Below are 25,031 nucleotides of genomic sequence, written 5' to 3' on the forward strand. Positions count from 1 at the left end.
TGAACTTTATGCTGTGCCGGTTAACTTGGTGCATGGTCTCCCAGGCCCAGTGACTCATTCCCCAAAGTGTTTGGTTATGTCTAAGAAGTTTTCATAACTTTGCCACCACATTCACAGATATTTGCAGCAAAGACAAATGCATGTATATAAATATCCTCTGTTAAATCCTGTTTTTCCTGGGTTGACTCCTCCTCTCCATCCCATATCTCTTCAGTCTCTTCATCCCATGCCTCTTGTGTTCACTCATCCACTTGTAGATCCTGACTGTTGCAGGCTTATGTTTAACAGTATTTGCTTCTGTTGCCCTGCACTCTTGCAAACTTGTTGCCAGTCCCTATCTCATCGTACATTACCGTCCCTTTACCTAACTTAGCAAGTGTCCATCTATCCGCGGCCTGTAGTCTCTCCACCGCCCCTCTTTTTCTCCTACCCCAGCTCACCATCAAAGAATGTTCTTTTTCATGTGAAAACCTTTTCTTCACTTTTTACAGTAATGGTCTCCTTCAGTATTTATTTATTTGTGATTCCTTAATTTCACTCAGCCTTATAATCTCCAGATTTATTCATGTTATGAAGTGGTTCACAGATTCATCTCAGTTCTTTAAAGTTACATAATCTTTCTTTGTGCATATATTCCAAAGTTTATAATTGATCTTCAACTGCTGGACTAATTAGGTGGTTTCCATCTTTTTTGCATTGTGAATAGTGCTTCCGTGAACATGGGTGTAGATATATTTGTGCCTTGGCTCTTACTGCGGGGTAGAAGGATTGCTGGTCCATCCACTGTATGTTTTTAAAGAATAAACAGATGCAAGAGCCACATGGGGGGGGGGGCAAAAATAAACCCTCACTGCCATTGAGTCACATCTGACTCATAGTGACCCTATAGGGCAGAGTGAAACTGACCCTGTGAGTTTCCAAGAGTGTAACTACAAGAGTAGAAAGCCTCATCTTTCTTCCTTGGAGTGGTTGATGGTTTTGAACTGCTGACCTTGTAGTTAGCAGGCCAACTTGTAATCACTGTGCCACCATGGAAATACAGGATCAGCTTTAATGTCCAATGCACAGGATTCTTTGAAGTTGTGGGGCGTAGACATGATGTTAAGTCTGAAATAGGGCTTTCTCTTCTGTTCCTGCAGTGCTTGGTTGGTAGTGTAAATGGTTAAAATGCTGGCTGCTAACTGAAAGGTTGGCAGTTATTGTCTACCAAGAGGCACTTTAGAAGGGCTGGTGATAAATGAGCCATCGGAGCACAGATTATATTCCTATTCCTGCTGATCCTTGCTCCCCTATCCCCACTCCGGTCTAACGCTTTAGCTCTTCCTTTAGTGAGAGTCAGGTGTGGAAAGCATGCCAGTCTCCAGCCACTGGGGGCCCTGGCCTATGTGAGTTCATCACCTTGGTCCAGAAGCTGAAGAAAACAGGGAGGAGGAATTCTCCACGGAGGTGGGCATGTAAGAGAGCAAGAGCTAAGAGAGCATGATGCTCACAAACATGTACGTGGCATCATTAACCAGCTCATTCCTTCTGGAGGAAAGAGACGTTGGCTGAAATTCATAGTATATGGAGAGTCACGGGCATTTTTTAACACACTTTTATATTTTTAATAAGAATTCAAGCAATGTGTATCATTTTTTAGTAAGACAAAAGTACATTTTAAAATTCTGATATTTAATCTTCTCTGCATTACAAATCATATTTACCTTTTCATTTAGAAGTAATTTTTTTAAATTTGGGGCTCTTACAGCTCTTATACCAACTCACACATCAATTGTTATCAAGCACATTGTACATATGTTGCCATCATCATTTTCAAAACATTTTCATTCTACTTGAGTCTTGATATCAGCACCTCTTTTTACCCTCCCTCCCCTTCCCTCTCACCCTCATGAACCCTAGATAAATTATAAATTATTTTTATTTTCTAATCTTATACTGTCCACTGTCTCCCTTCACCCTAGAAGTAATTTTTATCCATGTCTGAATGACATAAGAGATTACATAAACTAAAAGTTGTGAATTAGTTGAACTTATTACCAGTTATTTCAGGTAGTAAGCATGTTATATTTATACCTGCATTTTATATTCATACTTGCACACAACTACACATACATATGTGTTACAAACTCAAACGAGGTGTTATTGTGGTCTTTAAGATTTTTTTTAAATGTTAAAGTTTTAATATTTTAGCAAAACTTTTATAGTTATTCATTTTTCAACTTTCTTAAAATTTGGTTGAACTTTTTTGTGTTCCATTAAATAGTAATTTGCTTAAGTTGGTAAGTCTGTTTAGGTTTTTTTGTTTTTAAGTATCAATAATTTATTCAATTCTTTGTTCACTTTTAAGTGCATTGCAGGGGGAGTGGTTTTTCTGGGTCGTGGGGGGTCTTTTACAGCTCATACCCATCTCATGTGCATGTGCTCCATTACAGAACCATGTACTCCATTTTAAGACAATGCGACCTTTCATTGCTGGGATCACAAGGCTTTTATTGAATTTATCCTCATCAGTCTCCTGTGGGCAGTAATCTGCTGATTATCCAGCCTCCCGTTGCTGTGCTTTCCCCTAACTTTGATCTTCAGCCTTGCAGATTAGCAGTTCCTTTGTAGCATTTGGAGAATACATGAGTAAAAAATTTATTTTGAAATATTCTACCCCTAGAGACTGATCAAGAACCAAATAAATCTTTAGGGTTTAACTTTGTAATAATAATTAAAGCAAAAGGTAGAAGAATAATGTGCAGCACAGATTACTAATTTGTATTTTGTTGTATATTTTGGTAATGTGACAAATTTATTTACCTATGATATTAGTGTGAAAGCTACAGTGTATGGGACTTATACTTGTTTTTCCAACCATTTCCAACCAATTTTCTACAGGTGTTGTCATTAAAACAACTAATTTACTTAAAGGAGTGGAATCAGTTGGGAGGTAAGGTATAACTGCATTCATTAAACATAGAGCAATTCTCCCACTTGTCTTCATTAAAGGTTAAAACTGCCTACAAGTGTGCATGTGTCTTAAGAGATACCATAAATCCATACTTACTTCGGAGAATGAAGTCAGATGTCAAAATGAGCCTTTCTTTACCAGATAAAAATGAACAGGTGAGTAAATTCCGGAGGTAAAGCACATATATACCCGCATGTTCATTCTGATTCTCCTGTGTGTGTGTTGACAAGACTAGCTGCTGATGCGGAGTTTCAGGCCCGCGGTCAGATGGCAGGGAGCAGACTGGATCAGGGTGTTTGGAGAACTGGAAGGACTGAGGAGAGGAAACAGAAATCCATTTTGTTTCTTTTTTTACTAAGCGGTACATTGTTTAAACTGTAAGCACTATTTTTTAAAGTAGGAAACATGGTGTTTGAATTATAATAGTCCATTTGAAATTTCTTTGTTGCTGTTGCTGGAAATCATAGCTTCTCCATTTTGTTTCCTTGTAGGTTTTATTTTGCCGGCTTACAGATGAACAGCATAAGGTCTACCAAACTTTCATTGATTCCAAAGAAGTTTACAGGATTCTCAATGGAGAAATGCAGGTCAGACAAAGAATAGAAGCAGTCATCCTTGAAGAAAGGGAAGTGAGGAGGAGACGAAACTAACCTTGAAGTATTCAGAATGTTTCAGACATTTCATGTCATATCTCCCTTATCTCCTGTAGTTTTGCATAATAGATGTTGAGTAGCTGGTCCGTGGCTGCATAGTCAATAAGCTATGGAGCATGAATCCCGACTCTAGTAGGACTACAAAGCCCTACCTTTCTATCACTCCAAAGTTCTTACTTGGTAGATGGGTAGTTGTTGGGCATTATATATTCTAGAGCAGGGGTCCTCAAGCTATGGCCCGCGGGCCACATGAGACCTGCTGGGTGTTTTTGCCCCTCTTGTTTTTACTTCAAAATAAGATATGTGCAGTGTGCATAGGAATTTGTTCATAGTGTTTTTTTTTAAGCTACAGTCTGGCCACCCAAAGGGCCTGAGGGAAAGGAAACTGGCCCCCTGTTTTAAAAGTTTGAGGACACCTGTTCTAGAGGTTGATAGCTTTCATCAGCTTTTTAAAGGAACTTCTATGCCATTAAAAGTTCTTGAACTACGGTAATATTAGAAACCAGATATACCGTACATACTCACGTATAAGCTGACCTGAATATCAGCCGGGGCACCTAATTTTACCTCAAAAGCTGCACTAAAAATGTGCTGGAAAACTCGGCTTGTACACGAGTATATACGGTAATCTCTGGTTCTACGATCCCCAGTTCTAATTGTCCCCATGACTGAGAAAACATTCTTTCTTTTGCCTAGAATTCAGAAGTTGTAGATAGCATAGCATCCTCTCGGAAAAGTGCCGTTATAGAAAAAATAATGTGGCATCATAAAATTGGCTTTCTGGAACATGTTGCTCAAACCAGACTGTCCCAGAGCACTGAATAAGAATGACTTGGTGGGAATGTACCAAGGGTGCCAATCTCATACTGGTACTCAAGGCACTGTTTTTATTCAGGTGCATGTGCTGGCCCCTAGGTTAGGGATTCTTTACGACCCTTTAAAAACCCTTGAGTGAGAACTCTAACTTCATGTGAACACTTGCAGAAGTAAGAAGCACATAGCTGTTCTGCATCTTCCCTTTGTGTCTGTCGTGCAGGGCTGTTGTCCTTGAACCCCAGACTGCACGGTGTAGTAGGAGGACTGTGCTAAGGAATTAGGTCTGTAAAGATGAGCCCTGTAGGATCTGCTGATCTTGTACAAAATCTAGGAAAACGGCACTCTGCTTTAGCTAATGCATGGAGGAGAACTTCTTCTAAAACCTCCTGTAAGTAAATAAACATTTGAGCTGTAGGCAGTAGTCAACAGTACACATGGATAGATGTCTGTTCAGTAAGCATAGTATGTGTCTTATAATCAGCATTTAGTCCAGAAAGCTTCAGGTGAGTCATTCGATGCCTTTGAGCACTGCTTACCTGCTTTGTCAGACTTGTCAGAGCTCCAGGAGACTGTTGGCAATGCAGCCATGCTTTCCTTGCTGTCATCTCAGCAGAATTGCTTTTCAGAGATGGTGTCACAATTGGCTGTAGGAATCTAGTCTGTCGGATAGAAGTTATTAGGTCAGCAAGTTCATCCTCATGTGGTCTTTTTTCCCCTCACTGCCACCATCAAGTCCAACTCATAGTGACTCTGTAGGGCAGAGTAGTAGAACTGCCTCTGTGGGATCCTGAGACTGAATCTTCAGAAAGTCTGATTTTTCTCCTGTGGAGCACCTGATAGTTTTGAACTGCTGACCCTAAGTTAGCAGCCCGACACATAACCACTGTGCCACCAGGACAGAAGGACAGGAAATTTTAATTAAATTACATGAGCAAGAGCAAAACGACCAAGTGGCCCTTGCTGCCTTATCTTCATTTAAACAGGCTGTGAATACAAATTGAAATAGGTGAGTCGTGCTCTGTTCTATCAAGCAGTAAAGACACTTCCCAGTATTCAAAGATATTCATCTAATCAGTTATATACATCTAAATATAAAATCAATCTATAGGTTGTGATGTAGCATTCACCATCTTTGTGCAAAATTCAGCATTATTCATCTACTCTAGCTTCAAGTCGATCATATTTTAGGGAAAAGCAATGATGGGCAGAAAGTTCTATCAAAAATTTTATAAAGTTTGATCAGAGTCATTTAACCATAGCCAAACTTGTTTAGTTTAGAACTGTCCAACCAGAATATTGTACCAGGCAATCATGATCTGATTTCTTTGATCTGATTTCTGGTATTTGAGATCAATTTAAATTTGATACCACACTCACTACCGTTGAGTCAATGTCGACGCTGACTGTCTTGTTAAGACAGAGTAAAATGCCCTTGCGAGTTTTCCAGACTGTAACTCTTCATGGGAGTAGAGTGGCTGGTAATTTCGAACTGCTGATCTTGCAGTTAGCAGCCCAACTCATAACCCTACACCACCCAGGGAAGAGAACAAGACATCCCTATCTTACAGTTAAAAAGGCAGTGGCCGACTATTGCTCATGTGTACCTTTCTTGAGATTAGATGTCATATCTTCCCTCTTCCCCTTAATGCCAGTGAAGATGATTTTGTCTTTGGGATACTCCAAGTACTCCCATCAGTGTGTCCTCTCCCCAGGTGACATCTCTGCTGTAGTTGGCACACTTGTAAGGGGATCCAGGGTCCTGACCAGGCTTCTGCCCAAAGATACCATGCAGATTTGGCAGTCTTGTTTTTGCCTCCCTTTTCCACAGTATGGCTCTGGGCAAACTTCTGAACAAAGATTGTCTTGCCCTTGTCAACATCACCCATTTTGAATGAACGCTCTCGTGTGCGTCACATGACCATAACTGGTCAGAAGTTGCATGTCTTGTTCTCCAAGTCATCCTCACATGTTGTTTAACTAATATTGATCCTTTGACCCACATCGTTTGACTTCCTTGGAGATAGAAGAGCAGAGCCGTTTGTCCTCTGTCTCTGTGTTCCATACTTTTATGTAGATAAAGAGATGCATGAATTATATGTCTTCTGTAGAGGTTAACTGCTTTTTTTTATCAGCCTACATAATTTCTATTCTTTTAACCATCTCTCACAATTTCCTAATTTATCCCTCATGTCGATATCTCTAGGAGATTGGTAGAACATTAGCATCTATTCATGTAGCCTAAATATTCCCATATACCCTTTCTGTATCTCCAAATTATGAAGCCATGAGTCTTAGTACTGTGGCTGTGCATTGAGCTGCTAACCACAAGGTCTGAGGTTTTAACGCACCAACTGTTCTATAAGAAAAAGATGAGGCTGTCTGCTCCCATAAAGATTTACTTTCTCAGAAACCCAAAGGGGTAATTCTACTCCTCCTGTAGGGTCACAGTGATATGGAATCAACTCAGTGGCACTGACTTTTGTTTGAGCCTGTTACATGATCACTGTAGATCAGCACTAAGAGATGCAGATGCAAGCCACACAGATAGTTTTTTTTGTTTTCTAATAGTCACATGAAAAACAGTACAAAGTAAACTAGGTAAAATTGATTTTGATATTTTATTTAACTCAATAGATTCAAAATATAATTTAATTTCATCAAAACAAAAATTTACTAAATGAAATATACCAAAAAAAGGACAAATGCTCCACGGGGCAGAGCTTTTGTAGTATGCATTTTTACCGCTAGATGGGCACTGAACAACTTGCTCAGAGTTAGTGCATGCAGTGGTGCCGCCTGGGAAGGTGCTTGCTGCTCACAGTGAAAGTTTTCACAAAGGCGATTTTACTCAAACCCCTTTTCTTGGTGATGGTTGATTTAAGAGAAGAGTGTACGGCAGTGAAATTTTGTTTTCTGCTCAGGAAAAATGCCGTAGAAAAGGTTGTGGTGTTGAACACGTCTTACAAGGACAGTGCTATGGATAAAACACAAGTGTACAAGTGGTTTTCTCTTTTCAAAAACGGTGAAATGATGATTTATGACAAACCTCATTCTGGACGTCCATCCACTTCACAAATGGACGAAAATGCCCACGAGTAGTGCATTTGGAGTTCGTTCCACCAGGTCAAACTGTTAATCAAGCTTTCTATGTAGAGGGTCTGAAAAGATAGCTTAAAGTTGTGCAACAAAAAAATGGCTTGATTTGTGGCTGGCAGGGACTGGTTTTGCCACCACGACAATGTTCTTACAGCCATATTGCCACCAGTTTTGGCAAGACACAGCATGCCTCTCTTGCCCCATGCACCATACTCACCTGACTTTGCTCCATGCAACTTCTTTTTGTTTCTTGCAAATGAAGAGGGACATGAAAGGGCAGTGATTTGAAACGTAGGTAAGAGGAAGATAAAAACCAGGGAGGTACTGTCAAATGAGTTTCAAAAATGTTTCCAAGAATGGAATCTCAGATTTGACAAATGTATTAAGTGTAATGGAGAGTACTATGAAGGTATTAGGTTGTTTTGTAAAAAAAAAAAAAAATAGCTTTGGGGGTGAGAATTCCAGTTCTTTTGGGGTATCCTCTCATATGTACATAGAGATAATTTTTAAAATCATTTTGTTAGGGACTCATTCAACTCTTATCACAATCCATACATACATCAATTGTGTAAAGCACATTTGTACATTCATGGCCTTCATCATTTTCAGAACATTTGCTCTCCACCTAGGCCCCTGGCATCAGCTCCTCATTTTTCCCCTCCCTCCCTGCTGTCCCTACTTCACGAACCCTTGATAATTTATAAATTATTATTTTGTCATATCTTTTCCTGTCTGACGTCTCCCTTCATCCACTTCTCTGTTGTCCGTCCCTCAGGGAGGAGGTCACATGTAGATCCTTGTAATTGATTGGTTCCCCCTTTCCAACCCACCCTCTCTCTACCCTCCCAGTATCGCCACTCACACCACTGGTCCTGTACCAGCGTACATCTTCTTGTCTAGCCATATTATTTGTAATGTAGAATTGAAATCATGATAGTAGGAAGAGGGGAAGCATTTACGAACTAGAGGAAAGTTGTATGTTTAATCTTTGCTACATCGTACCCTGACTGGTTCGTCTCCTCCCCAAGACCCTTCCATAAGGGGATGTCCATTGGCCTACAAATGGGCTTTGGGTCTCTACTTCACACTCCCCCTCTCATTCACTATGATATAATATTTTGTTCTGATGATGCCTGATACCTGATCCCTTCCACGCCTCGTGGTCACACAGGCTGGTGTGCTTCTTCCTTGTGGGCTTTGTTGCTTCTGAGCTAGCTGGCCGCTTATTTACCTTCAAGCCTTTAAGACCCCAGACGCTATATCTTTTGATAGCCGGGCACCATCTGCTTTCTTTGCCACATTTGCTTATGCTGCACCCGCTTTGTCTTCAGCGGTTGTGTCGGGAAGGTAAGCATCATAGAATGCCAATTTAGTAGAAGAAAGTATTCTTGCATTGAGAGAGTACTTGAGTGGAGGCCCAATATATAGAGATAATTATACTAAATCTCGGAAAATAGCTATATGCTTTGCATTCATAGGGCATCTCAATTTTATGTGGCTGGTAGACACTGTATTAAAACTGCACAGGAAAAAAAATCTAAAGATGACTTGTTGAGGAATTTGGACAGTGCTCCTGCGTTTTCTGATCCTTTATTTTTTATCTATTAAACTGCATAATACTAGTTTAAACAACCAAACCCTTTGACAATGAGCTTATTTTGTGATTTAGCTTTTCCTACTTCTAGGTGAGTCCTTCTGAAAGCTGTGAGAGAGCCTTTAGTAAAGTTTCAGTAATGCCCTCTTGGAGGTAGAGGCAGCATACCTTGGTCTCCTGTGCCTTTTGCTGTTCAAGCCATCCTTTGCTTCTTCCCTAGTATTGCATTTTTCATGCAAATATATTTTTTGTAACATAATAAAAATATAAAGGTAAATGGAACTTCATTTTTGAAATTAAATACTAAGCTACAGAATATGTAGTGAAGTACCTTACAATGTAATATTATGTGTGTTTGATTAGTCACATGTAATTTCTCTAAATGTAATTATGTATGGCATTCTTGTTATGAAAGGTGAATCAATCTTTATGTTGAATTTATAATGCTGTGAACAATGTACCGTATATACTCGAGTATAAGCTGATCCAAATATCTGACAAGGCCCCTAATTTTAACACAAAACTGCATCCAAATTGTGCTGAAAAACTTGGCTTATATACTAGTATATATGGTACCTCTTTTTCTACTGAAGAAAAATCATTTTTCAGCATTTGAATATAACCCAAATTAACACACTTGGCCCAATAGAATTATTTTTTCATAGAACTTTCCCTAACAGGAAAAAAAAATGAATAAGGGTTGATGCCTTCCAACTCCTAAGATGCTGTAATCCGGAGTAAATTTGGAATATCCCCTTTTTTCTCCTCTCGTCTTAACTGAATATCATTTTTCGTGGAGTAATCTTGAGTGCACATGCTTGTTTATGCCACAGATCTTCTCTGGACTTACAACCCTAAGGAAAATATGCAACCACCCAGATCTCTTTTCTGGAGGCCCCAGGAATCCCGGAGGTCTCCCTGATGATGAATTAAAGGAAGACCAGTTTGGCTACTGGAAGCGTTCTGGGAAAATGATAGTTGTTGAGTCCTTGTTGAAAATCTGGCACAAGCAGGGCCAGCGAGTATTATTGTTTTCTCAGTCAAGACAGGTGAGTAAACAACGTAGCAAAAACGGAATGGCCTCTAACTATTTACCACTCTTAATTGGGATGAGTGATAGTCTTTAAATCTCCTTGGGAGCTCAAGTCTTTCTCTACCTAGAAGGTGATTTCTTAAGAATCACCAGGTAATTGTGTGGGGATGAGTTTAGACTTGAAATAAAATAAATGCCAGGCTGTTTACAAAATTTCTAAGAATTAACATTAGATAAATTCACTCTTAACTAGCTATATTTAGCAGCCTCAAAACAAGAAAACTGGTCCATAGAAAGTTATCTGGGGGAGATGTCACTATGTTGATAGAAATATAGGGGGTCTCTTTAGGAGTATATATTGCATTTTTAAATTATTCTTTCCACCCCCACCCAAAATAGATGCTGGATATATTTGAAGTATTTCTTAGAACCCAAAAGTATTCCTATCTCAAGATGGATGGCATGACTACAATAGCTTCGAGACAACCATTAATTACAAGATACAATGAGGTAATGAGTAAATGCAGCAATAATGTTCCTTACTATATACAGAGAGAGCATCTCTGGGTTGTGCAAAATTCATTGAGTTGCTAACCAAAGGATTTGGGGTTCAAGTCCATAGAGAAGTGCCTTTGAAGAAAGACCTTATAGTCTACTTTCCCAGAAAATCAACCATTAAAAACCTGTGGAACACAGTTCTGCTCTGACACATAGGGTTGCCCTGTGTTCTGATGTGTTTTCTTTTAATGCAGAGAAGGAGTGAGAGTATCCATGCCAGACAGCACTATTAATAACTGGAGTCGAGCTGGTTATAAAAGGAAGTTTCGCTTTTAATTGTCTTATTCCTGAATTTTCTAAATTACTGAATGTGTGCGTGTGCTTCATATTTAAGAAAGAATGCATACCCCAGTTTTGAATCCCCAGTCTTAAACTATTGCTAATATTAGTGACATTAAAAGTGACCTGGGACCTTGATTCACTGAAGAGCTCTGTGACATAACTGGATCCTTACCCTGGGAAAGACGGGCATGTGTAGCATGTGTACAAATGGAGGCCAAAAGCTGTCATGACTTGATGTGTGTCCTGCGTGTTGTGCATTTCCTCTAGGACACATCCATATTTGTGTTTCTTCTGACCACTCGAGTGGGCGGACTAGGAGTCAACCTGACAGGGGCAAACAGAGTCATCATCTATGATCCTGACTGGAATCCAAGCACAGACACACAGGTTTGTTTCAGATTCTAGAAATCAGTGGGAAAATGGCTTAATTGTCAATACTTGTGATTGTTTTTTGATGTTCTAGTTAACTTCCAGTACACATCTCACATCTTCGGGTTTTTTCTTAGTCTTTAGTGTAGTGCAAAGCATACTCCCAAATATACAGAGATTCTATTTATTTTATTGGGAGCTCTTACAACTCTTGTTACAATCCATACATCAATTGTGTCCGATATATTAGTATATATAGTCCATCGTTCTTTTCTAGACATTCACTTTCTAGTGAGTCCTTGGGATCAGCTCCTCTTTTTTTTTCCTTCCCCACCTCCCAACCCCTGTGGCCCCTTGATAGATTATAGACTGTTAATTATTTTCAAATCTCACACTGACTGCTGTCTCCCTTCCCTCTGGTTTCTCTTGTTCTTCCCCCCTGGATGGGGCTGTGTGGTTATGTGGCATTCATTGTCCCTCCCAATCTCTCCCCCACCATTCCCCCTATCCTTTAGGTATCGCTATTCCCATTCCTGTTCCTGGGTACCATGCGTTGTGATTTTTATCTCTTGCCTGTACCTATGTACACGCTCCCGTCTAGTCCAGAGTGGCAAGCAGCACTGGGGTCATGATAGTGGGTTATCAGAGGTGTATTGTGTGATCCACTGATACTCTATTGCACCCTGATTGACTCATCCCCTCCCCTCTGTGGGGGGGATGTTCCATTATCCACAGATGGGCTTTGGGTCTCCTCCAAACTGCCACCACCACCCCCATTCTCACCAATGCATTTTTGTTTGTTTATTGTTTGTTGTAAATCTTCTGATGCCCCTTGCCCAATCTCAATGCACCTCATGATCGCACCAGAGCTTGTGATGGGGCTTGTTGCTTCACTGTTGGATGGCTACTTGTTTAACTTCAAGCCTTTAAGACCCCAGACACTGTATCTTTTAATAGCCGGGCACCATCCTCTGTCTTCACCACATCTATTTATTTCCCCCTTTTGTCTTCAGCAATCATGTAGTGGGGAGAGGGTGGTGAGCATCACAGAATGCCAGTTTGTTAGAACAAAGTGTTCTTGTATTGAGGGAAGGTATGAGCCGAGGCCCAGGACCTATCTGTAGCCTCAGTCTGGGAGAGAGGCGGGGGCTGCACCTCCTAGCCCGAACTCCATTCTTGGGGCTCCCCAGGGGATCTGTGGATCAGCTTTACAAAAATTTCTGATCTGTTATATTTCATTTCCACACTGTCTCCCCGCCGTGTGTCCCCGTTACCAGATGCTCCTGTTAGGGGACATGTCTTGAGTAGTTGGCAGTCCCGCCATCCTCTCTGTACCTTAGCAGCTCCATGCAGGAACCTGATCCTCCGGGCTTGGTGTGTCTATATAGAGTCTTGGCTGTCTGCCCCTTTCTCTTTTTCCTCTTGGTTTGCTTCCATGTGGGCAGGGTAAGTCGGTTCCTTTCCCTACCTGTTGGTCTAGTGTCGCTTTCTGCAGCACACACTTTTAGGGCGGGGGTCAGGCTGGCTCTGGTTGGGGCCATATTTCTCCACGTGTTATGTTGCCCTCCTGGTTTGGTGCACCGTGGTGGGCTCTGTGTACACAATTCTGTGGAGACACAACCAATACTCTCCCCCTGAATGGCTTAGTGCCTTATTCACCCCATGTTATCATTTCAGTTTCTCCCACTCCCATTCTTCCTCCTCCTTCCCCCTTTCCTCTTCTTTATGTTGGATTGACCTGTACTTCACTGGATTTGGTCTGACTTCTCCCTGACTGCTTATGCTTCCACCCGTATATTGTGAGATAAGTGCCTTTTCTTCTATTCTTACTTTACTGATTATACTTGCCTCAGGGGACTCACGTTATACTTGTCCTTTTGATAGTGGCTGATCTTGCTTCACATAATTCCTTCCAACTCTTCCCATGAAATGGCATGTTTCATGTCATCCATGCTTTTTAGTGCTGCATAGTACTCCATTATTTTATGTGCCAGAGCTTACTAATCCATTCATGTTGATGGAAATTTAGGTTGTTTCCAACTCTTTGAGATTGTGAATTGCGCCGCAATAAACATTGGAGCAGAGATACTGGTCTTACCTCCTCTCTGGGTATATGCCCAGTAGAGCGATGGTTGGGTCATAAGGTAGATCAATTTCCATTTTCTTTAAGTATCTCCAGATTGCTTTCCACAGTGGCTGTACACATCTACATGACCACCAGCAGTGGAGGAGAGTTCCTACTTCACCACAGCCCCTCCAAACACTTGTTGCTCTCTGATTTTCTGATTTGGCTAACCTCAAGGGTATTAGATGGTATCATGGTTATTTTAGTTTGCATTTCTCTTATGGCTAATGAATAGGAATACTTTCTCATGTGTTTATTGGCCATACAGGTCTCCTCCTTAGTGAAATTTCTTTTCAGTTATTTGACCACTTTCTCAGGAGGCTAATTGTTTTCCTCTTTTTGCAGGCCAGGAGGGTGTTAGAGATTTTAGTCTTAAACCCTTTGTCTGATGTGTCATTACTGAAAATCCTCTCCCAGTCAGTGGGTTGCCTTGTTACCCTCTTGGTGAAGTCTTTCGAGGTGCACAGATGTTTTATTCTTGTTAAATCCTATTTTCCAATTTCCATTTCACCTGTGTGTGTACCCTTCCCTATTACAGTGAGCCTATGTATTCACTGGACAAATGATCTGGGCTAGTCCCTATTCCTTCCTTGATGGTCCTGATGGTTTGGTGTTTTACTTCTAGGTCTGTGATCCACCTTGAGTTTGTTCTTGTGCATGGGGTGAGGTAAAGATCTTGTTTCATCTTTCTACATTGGATATCCATTGTTTCCAGCACCACTTGTTAAAGAGGGCATCTGCTTCCCACTTGATGCTTTTGGGACCCTTATCGAAGATCAGTTGTCTGTATGCTGATGGTTTTACTTCTGGGCTTTCTGTTCTTTTCCACTGACCCTAGTGTCTATCATTATGCCAGTGCCACGCTGTTTGGACCACTGTGGCTGTGTAGTAGGTGTTAAAATCAGGTAAAGCGAGCCCTCCGACTTTGTCCTTCTTGAGGCGTTGTCTGCTAAGGAGTTCTCTTCCTTTTCCATATGAGATTGGTGGTCAGTTTTTTCCATTCTTTGAAGGTTGTTGGTATTTGAATTGGAATAGCATTGAATGTATAAAGTACTTTGGGTGAAATTGACATCTTTACTATGTTGAGCCTTCAATCCATGAGCATGGGATGTTCTTCCATATGTGGAGGTCACTTTTGCTTTCCGGTATTAGGGTCTTATAGTTTTCCTTCCATAGGTCTTTAGGGTTTTTTGGTTAAATATATTCCTAGGTATTTCCGTTTGTTCTTGGCTATTGTGAAGGGTATTGCCTTCTTGATTTCCTCTTCCATGATCCTGTCTGATGTATATAGCAAACTTACCGACTTCTATTTGTTGAGTTTGTATCCTGCCACTCTTCCATATTCCTCTATCACTATAGGTACTCCTGTTGTGGAGCTTTTGGGGTTTTCAATGTACAGGATCATCATGTCATCTGCAAATGGCAATAGTTTCACCTCGTCCTCTCCAAGTTGGGTACCTTTAATGCCCTTCCGCTATCTTATGTTGTTACCTGGAACCTCCAGTACAATATTGAATAGAAATTAAGACAAGGGACATCCTTGTTTGGTACCCTTTTTCAGTGGGATTGCTTTTGTCTTTTCTCCATTGACTATGATGTTGGCTGTTGGCTTTTCATAGATAGCTTGTATCAGCTTGAGGAATTTTCGTTCCAGTCCTAGCTTCATGAGTGCCTTAATTAGGAATGGGTGTTGGATGTTGTCAAAATGGTTTTTCTGAATCTATCGATATTATCATGTGGTCCTTATACTTTTTCTTATCAATGTGATGTATAATATTGATGGATTTTCAGATGTTAAACCATCCCCGCATCCCTGGGATAAATCCTACCTGGTCGTGATGGATGGATGATATGTTTTATATACTTTTGTATCCTATTGGGCTATATTTTGTTAAGGATTTTTCTGTCTGTTCATTAGAGATATTGCTCTGTAGTTCTCTATACCTGTGAGGTCTTTGCCCTTTTTGGATATCAAAGTTATACTGGCTTTGTAGAATGAGTTTAGGAGTCTGCCATCCTTTTCTATACTCTGGAATACTTTGAGATGCTTGGTAGAATTCCCCAGTGAAGCCATCTGGTCCGAGGACTATTTTTGTTGGTAGCTTCTTGATAACCCTATCTATTTCTTTCCTTATGGGTTTGTTGAAGATCTGTCTGCGATAATCTAGGGGAGGGACTGTTTTTCCAAGTTTTTATCCATGTCTTTCACGTTTTGTATGGTTTTTGTAAAGATACTTGTACCAGTATCTTCTGTAGGATCCGGTGTGTTGTAGCCTATTCTTAGTCTTTCCTTGTCCTGGAAGACCCTTATCTCCCCATCTATCTTAATAGATAATTTGGCAGGGTCAAGGACTCTTGGGCAGGCGTTTTTTTTTTCTCTCAGCTTTTGGTGGACATTGCTCCACAATCCTCCCCTTCATGGTGTCTGCTGGCTGATAGATCTGAGCATATTCTTACCTGAGCTCCCTTGTATGTGACTGTCTTCCTTTCTCTTGCTGCTCTTAAAATTTCCTTTTTCCTCAAAGTTGGATATTTTTACTATTATATGTCTTGGTGAGTTCCTCTTGGCGGTTTAATCTAGTTGGTAGCCTCTCTGCTTCCTGTATGAATGCCTGATTCTCATTCATTGAGGTGGGAAAGTTTGCTTCCAGAAATTCCTTCTCTATCTGAACTGTCAACTTTTGTGCTGTGTCCTGCTCCGGTAGACCAATTATTCAAATCTTCTTCTTCTTCATCTCAGCTTATCTTCCCCTTCTGTAATTGTCCTATCTCTCTTCCCCTTCTGTAATTGTCCTATCTGACTGTCTTTCTCGCTTTGTGAAGTCTGAGTGTCTTCAAGATAGCTGATAGGTTTCTCTGCCTCCTCAAGTCTAATGATAAATTCTATAGCCTCGGGTGTGGCTTCTGCTACCTCCTACACTAGCTCCTGTATTTCCCTTTGGTGTGTGGGGCTTCATCCCCTTTTGTGGACTTCATATCCGCTATCATTGCATCCTTATTCTGCGTTGCTTCCCTCAACTCTTGTATTACTCCAAGCAGACTTGTGAAGATTTCTTTCTGTGGCAGATCTGTGTCTGATTCTACCATGACAGTTGTTAACTGTTCTGTGTTTTGTCTCTGGTTGACAGTGATGTGGTCTGTTGATGCTTCCTTGACCCCTTAGTAGGCCCCATGTTTCTGGTAGACCAGGGGCTCCTGAGGTCTTTCTCTGTATTGCTGATATGAATGCTTTCAGGGGGTTGCCTGTGATCTATAGAGGTAGGTCAGAGGGCGGTGTAGGCAGAGTTCATTGGTGGTTCAATGGCCAACATGATGAGTTTCAGGACTGGAGTGGGGCCTTGAGCCTATGTATATATGCCCCTGGGCTGCTTTGGCCTGGTCTTTCAGGCCACGCTTAGCAGCCTTTTTGTTTAATTTTTTTAATTTTAATTTTTAAAGATGCCTATTAGAAGTCAAAGGTGGGGCGGGGGTGCTCACTGCCACGGGAGGTGGTGCTGATTGAGGGTTTCTGAATCCAGGCTATGTGTGGGGAATGTCTGCTCTTCAGATCAAACATGCACTCCCCCCTGCTCCCTGCGGGCCTGGAGTGCTGAGCCAATTGGCAGAAGCAGGGAAGTGGTCGTGGCATGAGCCCGCCCTGGCAGGAGTGGGCTGGAGCGGCAAGGCGGGAGCGCTCAGGGTTGCCAGTGCTGGGGCGTGCTGTAGTGACATGCGCTGGCCGGGAGTGGGAGTGGGAGTGGTGCTGGCGGGACTGCAGGGAGCACACTCGTGCAGTGGAAGCAGGCGGGCAAGCTGGGGTGCTGGTGGAGGTGTCTTGAGCAACATAGGGTGTGGATCTCCCCCAGTTGCAGGTCACCTAACCGGCTACAGGTAGACTGCAGGTCAGTTTACGGGTCCTGGGTGAATGGAAGGAAATACCCAAGCCTGGTGGAGTATCTCTGCCAAGTGGGAAGAGGGGAGCCACGGGAGAAGAAAGCCGTTCTCCAAGTGAAGCACTGTGAGTGGGTAGATGCTGCAGGGGGTCCCGCCACAGTTGCGTGTGCCTTGGCGTGTGACAGCCAAGCAACTCCTGGCATGGAGTCCAGGACTGGAGGTGGGGTGAGCCAATCGCTGACCGTGGCGGTGGCTGCAGCAGTGGTGGCATCGGGCTAGGGCATCTGAGCCCGGTGAGCCGAGATGTCCCAAGGATCAGATCCCAGATCTCAGGGGCTCCATCTCAGGACAGATGCATGGAGGTGGAGGGGGGTGTTATCCCAGGGGTCCTCTCATTCACAACAATCCTTCCACGAGGCTGCCTGGACACCAGCCTCTCCTTGCATGAAAGAGTTCTCTGTATGTGCTGCTCACCTGGCCGCCATCTTGACACACACAACGACCCATACCTATGTAGAGATTGTAGCACTTTGTCCCTAACATTTGTTGCTGTGGGAATTATGTGGAGTTACAAACATGCCTTTTTTTACTTCTTTCAAGTAGAGATATCAGTATATCTTTGTTGTTAGACTGTTGATTTTCTATAAATATAGGCCTTTGGTGTATTTGGCTTTGTCCTTATTAGCGAAAGTGCTAACTTTGGGAATGAAATGTCATATACCAGGTCATCATTGTTCCTTTCAGTTAGTTCTCCTTGGGAAGTTGTGTGCTGAGCTGTGTCTCTACTGTAGGCACGGGAGCGAGCATGGAGAATAGGCCAGAAGAAACAGGTGACTGTGTACAGACTTCTAACTGCAGGAACCATTGAAGAGAAGATTTACCACCGGTCAGTATTTGGGTCATCTCGGCTCACCCTGGCTGCATCATATGGAAGATAGAGAAATTAGGCCACCATGAACTTGCGTGAGGAATATCTATGTGTGTGTTTATTAATTAATTTTTGTGAGGAATATTTTTGAAGTGTAAATCATTTCATCATAGAACAATGATTACGCTAAGGGATTGAGGGTGTTTTGTTTCATGGGTTTTTTGTTTGTTTTCAGTTTTTTTAAAATAATTTTCCCCCTTATTCATATAAGCTTAGGTGGCTTTATTTTGAGGTGCTTTTTTAAAGGTATATATTTTCAGTAATGACCATTTTTATGTCTTATTAATCTTAGAGGATCCCTTAATTATTTTCTGAGAAAGATGTTCCTATCAGGTTTGGTGTGCTTCCTGTTTAAGAAAGCTATACACACTACTCAAAAGTATAATTGGTATGAATGCCCTGGCAGTCTCGATGCCCCTGAGAGAAGGCTGAGCAAGAGGAACACCTTTTGCATTGCTCCATATTTTGTTTAATGTCTAAGGAATTTTAGACAATTAGAAGTTTAGCAGTCTAATCAAGGTATTGCTTATCTCCCTCCCCACCAAATACTTTAATTTTGAGCCCTACTTCATCTCCTCAGGTGCGTCTCCTGAGATCCGTGTCTGCAGAATAAGTGACTGGGAGAGGATTGGGCTGCTTGGGGAGATCCATGAAAGAGGGCAGCAGTGTAGAGCTTTAGCATAGAAAGCCTATCAGCAGATGGAGCCTTGGAGGCATGGATCAAAGGGAAATAGCAAAAAGCGCATCATAGGACGTTCCCATATGGGCTAGTCAACAGTCCCAACATCCAGGAGTTGTGGAGACTAACTCTTCCAGCTCAGTCATGGGAAGGTGTATAAAAATGTATTTCTTTAAAAAAAATTTATTTCTTGAAATGTGATAATTCTTGGAGGTTGGAAAAAAATACTGGATATAAAAAGGTGTTTTACAATTTACATTCTGAAGCACTCTGAAGATCAACCCACCTGAAGTACTATGTAATTCCTGAATTGTGATTTCCGAAGGCTAAAGTTTGAGGGATTATTTAGATATTTATGCAGTTGCAATGAACAGTGCTCTCTTGTGTTGTTTTATAACTCAATTTTAAGGTTGAACTGAATATTATTTCATGCCACCTTTTTAATGTTATCTTTCTAGACAAATCTTCAAGCAATTTTTAACAAATAGAGTGCTAAAAGATCCCAAGCAACGGAGATTTTTTAAATCCAATGATCTCTATGAGCTGTTTACTCTGACTAGCCCTGATCCATCCCAGAGCACTGAGACAAGTGCTATTTTTGCAGGTGACTTTACATAAAATCACTTAATTTAAATTACTAAGCCGTACAATTGTCTAAGATAACATTAGTTGTGTTTTCTTTCTTTAAAGGAACTGGCTCAGATGTTCAGGCCCCCAAACACCGTTTTAAAAGAAAGATTCAAGCAGCCTCGGGGGTAGACCAGTATGATCCAAAATGCAGAAAATTACAAGACTCTAACATAGCTGCACATGAGACTGTGTCACCTGAAGAGAAGTCTAAGTTTGCAGGAGCTGAAATACATGCACTCACTTCCGATAGTGGTGAACCTTTGCTAGGTGACCCTCAAACAAGTGATCTTCCAGAAAGCAGTGATACACTTCTAGATGAGGGATGTTTGAAGACAGATGCCGTTTCTCAACTAGCAGAGCCATCGCTGATTATTGGAAACAGGGAGTTGTCTGACTATCCAAGAACATGCAGGACACCTGGTGAGGACAGCAGCCAGCTTCAGACCGTGCCTGGTGGGGAGAATAAACAGTTGGGGAATCATTTTTATAAGTGCAAGTCAAAAAAAAAACATCATGATATGGCAGAAGAGAAGACGCTGGAGAAATATCTGAGGCAGAAGGAAAAGCCAAAGTCCTCTAAGCACTGCAAAGATGCCAAATTTGAAGGGACTCGAATTCCACATTTGGTGAAGAAAAGGCAGTACCGGAAGCAAGAGAGTGAGGCAAAGGAACGGAACAATGATGATTATGTTTTGGAAAAGCTTTTCAAAAAAGCAGGTAATCTCTTGATAAATTTTTCACAAGTGAGCTAAGAATGGAAATGAATACTTCTAGAAATAGTAGCTGTTAATGATAGCGCAGAAAGGACTGAAAATATTTTTCTTTTAAAATTCTTATTTCGAGTGCATTGACATTTTGAAATAGTGTCTACTCTCTTATCTAAAGATTTACAGAATTTTAAATTATTATTAACTTTAGACAATAGTACTTATCACTGTTTATGTGCTGCATACTTTAAATTGATTTGTACTGTCTGAACATTAATAGCCAATTTCTCAAGCACACTTTTTGTTTTTGTTTTTAGCAGAAATGACTGAAATAATTCTGGGCATTTCAATATTTATTATGAAGCTTAGACTTTCTAAACTGATTTTGTTGTTGTTGGGGGGTGCCGTTGAGTCGGTTTTAGCTTACAGTGACCACATGTACAGCCGGATGAAAGCCTGCCCGGCTTGTGCTACCATCACAGGTGTTCTTACCTTTGAGCCCATTAGAGCATCCATGCGTCGAACGTCTTGTTGACGGTATTCTTCTTTTTTCACTGCCTGCACTGCTGTCTCCTGACAGCATGTCCTGACAGCATGTCCAAAGTAAATGAGCTGAAGTCTCACTTTCCCTTAACTCTAAGGCAGCATTCTGGCTGTTCTTCCAAGACAGATTTGTTTATTGATTGAAAGTGATTAAAATATATAAATTTAGTTATTCATTGATGCCTCAAAAAAACCCAAAACTGTAGTAGCAGCTCATCCAGAGGTCTCTTATAAACTGCGTTGGCCTCAGCACTTACATTTGATGGCTGTGAGAGAGGTAGGTAATTACCGAAGAGAAATGGAAATATGTCCATACAAAACCTTGTATATGAATATTCATAGTAACTTTATTAGGAATAGCCAACAACTGGAATCAGCCCATTGTCCAATCAGTAGGTGACTGGTTAAGCTAATCATTGAATATTCCAGCAGTGAATACTACTCAGCATAAAAAAGGAACTATTGGAATTATTGATACACACTACAACATGGATAGGTAACTCAGTACTTATGTTAAGTAAACTATGATTCTATATAAAATTCTAAAAAATGCAAACTAATATATAGTGACAGCAGCACAATGGTTATGTGGAGATAGGACGATTGGCATGGAGTGGAAGGATAGGATTTCAAAGGACACAAGGAAACTTTTGGGGTAATGGAATGAATGTGTTCATTTTTATTATAGTAATAGTTTCATAGATCTTTCAAACCTTATCAGAAAGCTTTAAATAGTTGCGTTATACCTCAGTAACACTCATGGAGAAGGGGAGGCAAAAGTCATGAGTTCATTGTTATCTCTTATTTTAGTCCAACACCATAAGGTCCTTCACATATTTATGGGGGTAAATAAGAGAAGTATTAATATAAAATCATTAAAAAAAACTTTATGCTATTGTCTCTCAACCTATCTTCCATTTAGTTCTATATATTTCTGAAGGCAGCGTTTTCAACAGTTTAACCCTTCCCCAAGGAATTCTGTACTCTTCAATTTAGACCATCAGAACAGGAATTCTGGCATCCATCCTTGAGGGACTCAAAATATGAAGTCTGAAGAAACTGTATCACGTCTGTGGGGTATACAGGGATAAAGTTTGAGTATGATGTTTGATGTTTTACTCTGATGAATTCTTGTAGAATAACCCTTGCTATCCCATTAAAATAAGCCGGAAATCATTGTGATGGGAAAAAAGACCTTGACACAACTTTCCTGGTATTTTTCTCACCAATGCAATTTTCTATTAAACATTTCTTCATAATAAGCCACTGTAACTTATCTTTTTTCCATTAAAAAAATCTTTCAAGATTATCCCTTTGGAATCTCAACAATGGACCACGTGAATATCTAGCTCCATGACTCTGAGGCCCAAAGAACTAGATGGTGCCTGGCTATAATTATGAAGTGCTGTGAAAGGGATTGCTTTAGAAAAGGATTGCTAGATAGAGGGAAAGAAAAATGTACAACAAAATTCAAAATCAAAGAAAGCCCAGGCTCAGTAGAGTGATGGTGGAACCCCCAGGACTATGACCTGTAATCATCCTTCAGGTTCGAGAATTAATTCATTCCCATGACTCATCGTCAGCCAAGTGATAAACAGGTCTATAAGGGGAACAGTCTATAAGGGGAACAGGTCTATAAGGGGAACACCAATGAGATACAAACATTTGAAATCACCTGGGCAGCATTTACCCGAGGAGAAGAGTTTAGAAGGTTAGGAAAGAAAAAGGAAACTCAGGGAGCAAGTCGGCTTTCTTCTGCCCTTTCACCCTGAGGTTAGCAGTCTAGTACTTCCTAAGAGGGGCAGTTAGGTTTCATTTAAGATACTTTGGTTCATCTGTTTGTACATGTGTTCCTTCTAGGCGCCCCCTCCCAAACACCCCCTCCCCCCGGTATGCACACATGTGTTCACTAAGTTCATGGAAAATGAAATTTGAAGGTAATTTTTTTCACAATAGTTTTGAAGCCCCATTGTAAGCATTTAAGACTGGATTTTCTTCTAACCACTGTATTAAATGTATCCTATAAATTTCCATGTAGCATGTGTTCATAATCACTTTCTTCTTTAACACAGAAAATTTGTTATTAGAATCTTCTTCTTTTAAATTTCCAGGTAGAAAGAGGTTAAATGTTAAAGCTGTGATTAAAGCATTATGATTCAGTTCTGGTATTTGAGAAGTTTTGTTATATGGAAAGACAATATTTAAGGGTACACAGGCTTTGAACTCTTATTTTGCCACCTTTGGACCAATGTATCCTGACTGATTCACTGTGTTCTTATCTGTAAAACAGGAATAGTAATAGTCTTTACTTTGTCAGGTGGTGGTGAGGTTAATAGGAACATTATTTGTTAAGTACCTGGGTCACTCAGTAACAGGAGGTAAAGAATTCATTATTTTTACTGTTACAGCACAATAGAATATTATATATAAAAGCATGATTGTCCTTATACAAACTGAAATGTCACTTGGCTTTTTCTTTCGTGGTTAGTTGGCGTGCACAGTGTCATGAAGCATGATGCCATCGTGGATGGAACCAGTGCAGACTATGTGCTGGTGGAGGCAGAGGCCACCAGAGTGGCCCAGGATGCTCTGAGAGCACTGAGACACTCACGTCAGCGCTGTCTGGGAGCTGTGTCTGGTGTGCCAACCTGGACAGGCCAGCAGGGGATTTCTGGCGTGCCAGCAGTAGTAAAGTAAGAGATTGCTGCCCTTCTCGGCTTGTGACAAGCTGAGTGAATTATGCTTGAGCTAGAGTTAGGGCAGGTGGGACAGCTTCCCTTTGAATCTCTGGAGCCATAGAGAAACCCTGAGAGAAGGATTATAAACTGACCTTTTATCCGCTTAATTTAGGTGACCTTGGGGATGGCATTATAATTTTACTGACTTTCACTCTGTCCTACTTCTCAAAGCCAGTTCGTTTTCAGGGAAATGAGAAGATGGTGTCCTTAAACATAGAGATACAGAAAAATCACTAAATTTCAATAAGGCCATTAGTGAATTTGCATTCCTGCCATTTTCAGTGTGCCCTTTTATAATAATTTTCCTACCTAGAATCTGAGACCTGGTGGTCCTAGCATTGAGTTGCTAATTGTAAGGTTAATGTTTCAAAGCCACCAGCTTCTTCTCAGGGAAAAAGGATGAGACGTAAGATTACAGCCTCGGAAACTTTGTATTGTCACTCCGAGTCAGAATTGACCAAACGGCAGAAGACTGGGGTTTCCAGTGTATGCTGAATGAGAATATGGCCGGTTCTCCTCACGAGGCAGCTGTTAATTTCCAAGAATAAAGAGAAGAGAAAGGCCATAGCCAGGAAAGAATCACTTTGTGGATAAAAACTTTTCCAGGGCATTTTAGTTGCTGAATGGCTATTTTGCTTTCTTAAGTTACAAAAGTCAGCGTGCATATTATATTTACTGTAATTGTTTTCCTGACTTAGGAGAAGATTTGGTCTGAAGAGGAATTCTAATGTCTCTGTTAAGCATCCTTCTTTAACATTTCCAAAAGAGAAATACCAGGTAATAGGGTAGTCTCGTGTTTGGGGGAGTATGACTTGCCTAGTGGGTGAACTACTTTGAAACGTACCGTATTCCAGGTGTTAAAGGAACATGGCTACCACTGGTATAGAGATACCCCGGTGCATCTCTGTTGTGTGTGCTAATTTCTGAAACACCTTCATTTGGATATAAATGAACCAGTTGACTTCCTAAAATACAAAATATTTAACCCAAGATAATGTAGCAATATCTCTGCTTTGCTCTCAGAAAGCTAAAGTGGGGATAGGTGAGGTGTGTGTAACTGCTGATGTGGCAGGCCACTGCCAGAGTTGAAGAGGACGCATTTGAAACCCCATGCTCTCTGAAATGAAGGCAAGAGCATTACCTCGAATCCTCGAATGTGGGCATCCATGATTTCGTGGCAGAGAGCCTGTCTCCACCCTGTTCACAACACCCTGCACACTTTCAGCGCTGCTCCGGCGAGGGGCAGTGCTCCTGACCTTACTCACCAGGCCAAACCCCATCATTAAAGACTCTCCTTGGTCTTTTCTGCATAAGCTTATGTTAGTGGTAAAAATTGTAAACGACCAGAATCTAATTTTAGGTCAACATGAGCCATTTAAGAATAGAGACCCTCTTTGGCACCCTGTGGTCTTTCAGCAGGAGGTGCTGAGACTTTTGCAAAGTCAGATCCATCC

At 41.1% G+C, this 25,031-nt stretch overlaps 1 protein-coding gene across 4 annotated transcripts in view; it reads left to right on the forward strand.

The window, feature by feature from the left end:
• The window catches only part of ERCC6 (ERCC excision repair 6, chromatin remodeling factor), a 112,182-nt gene that overhangs the window by 83,000 nt on the left and 4,151 nt on the right, over nt 1-25,031 (forward strand). For all 4 annotated transcript variants that reach the window (XM_075564170.1, XM_075564173.1, XM_075564171.1 and 1 more), the window contains 10 exons: nt 2,992-3,108; nt 3,445-3,540; nt 9,946-10,161; nt 10,545-10,655; nt 11,253-11,372; nt 18,144-18,238; nt 19,418-19,563; nt 19,650-20,306; nt 23,328-23,532; nt 24,276-24,354. In XM_075564170.1, the coding sequence (XP_075420285.1) occupies nt 2,992-3,108; nt 3,445-3,540; nt 9,946-10,161; nt 10,545-10,655; nt 11,253-11,372; nt 18,144-18,238; nt 19,418-19,563; nt 19,650-20,306; nt 23,328-23,532; nt 24,276-24,354 (1,842 nt within the window). The remainder of the gene's footprint in view (nt 1-2,991; nt 3,109-3,444; nt 3,541-9,945; nt 10,162-10,544; nt 10,656-11,252; nt 11,373-18,143; nt 18,239-19,417; nt 19,564-19,649; nt 20,307-23,327; nt 23,533-24,275; nt 24,355-25,031) is intronic.

Source organism: Tenrec ecaudatus, chromosome 12 (assembly GCF_050624435.1).
Source record: "Tenrec ecaudatus isolate mTenEca1 chromosome 12, mTenEca1.hap1, whole genome shotgun sequence".
NCBI classification, from domain to species: Eukaryota; Metazoa; Chordata; class Mammalia; order Afrosoricida; family Tenrecidae; genus Tenrec; species Tenrec ecaudatus.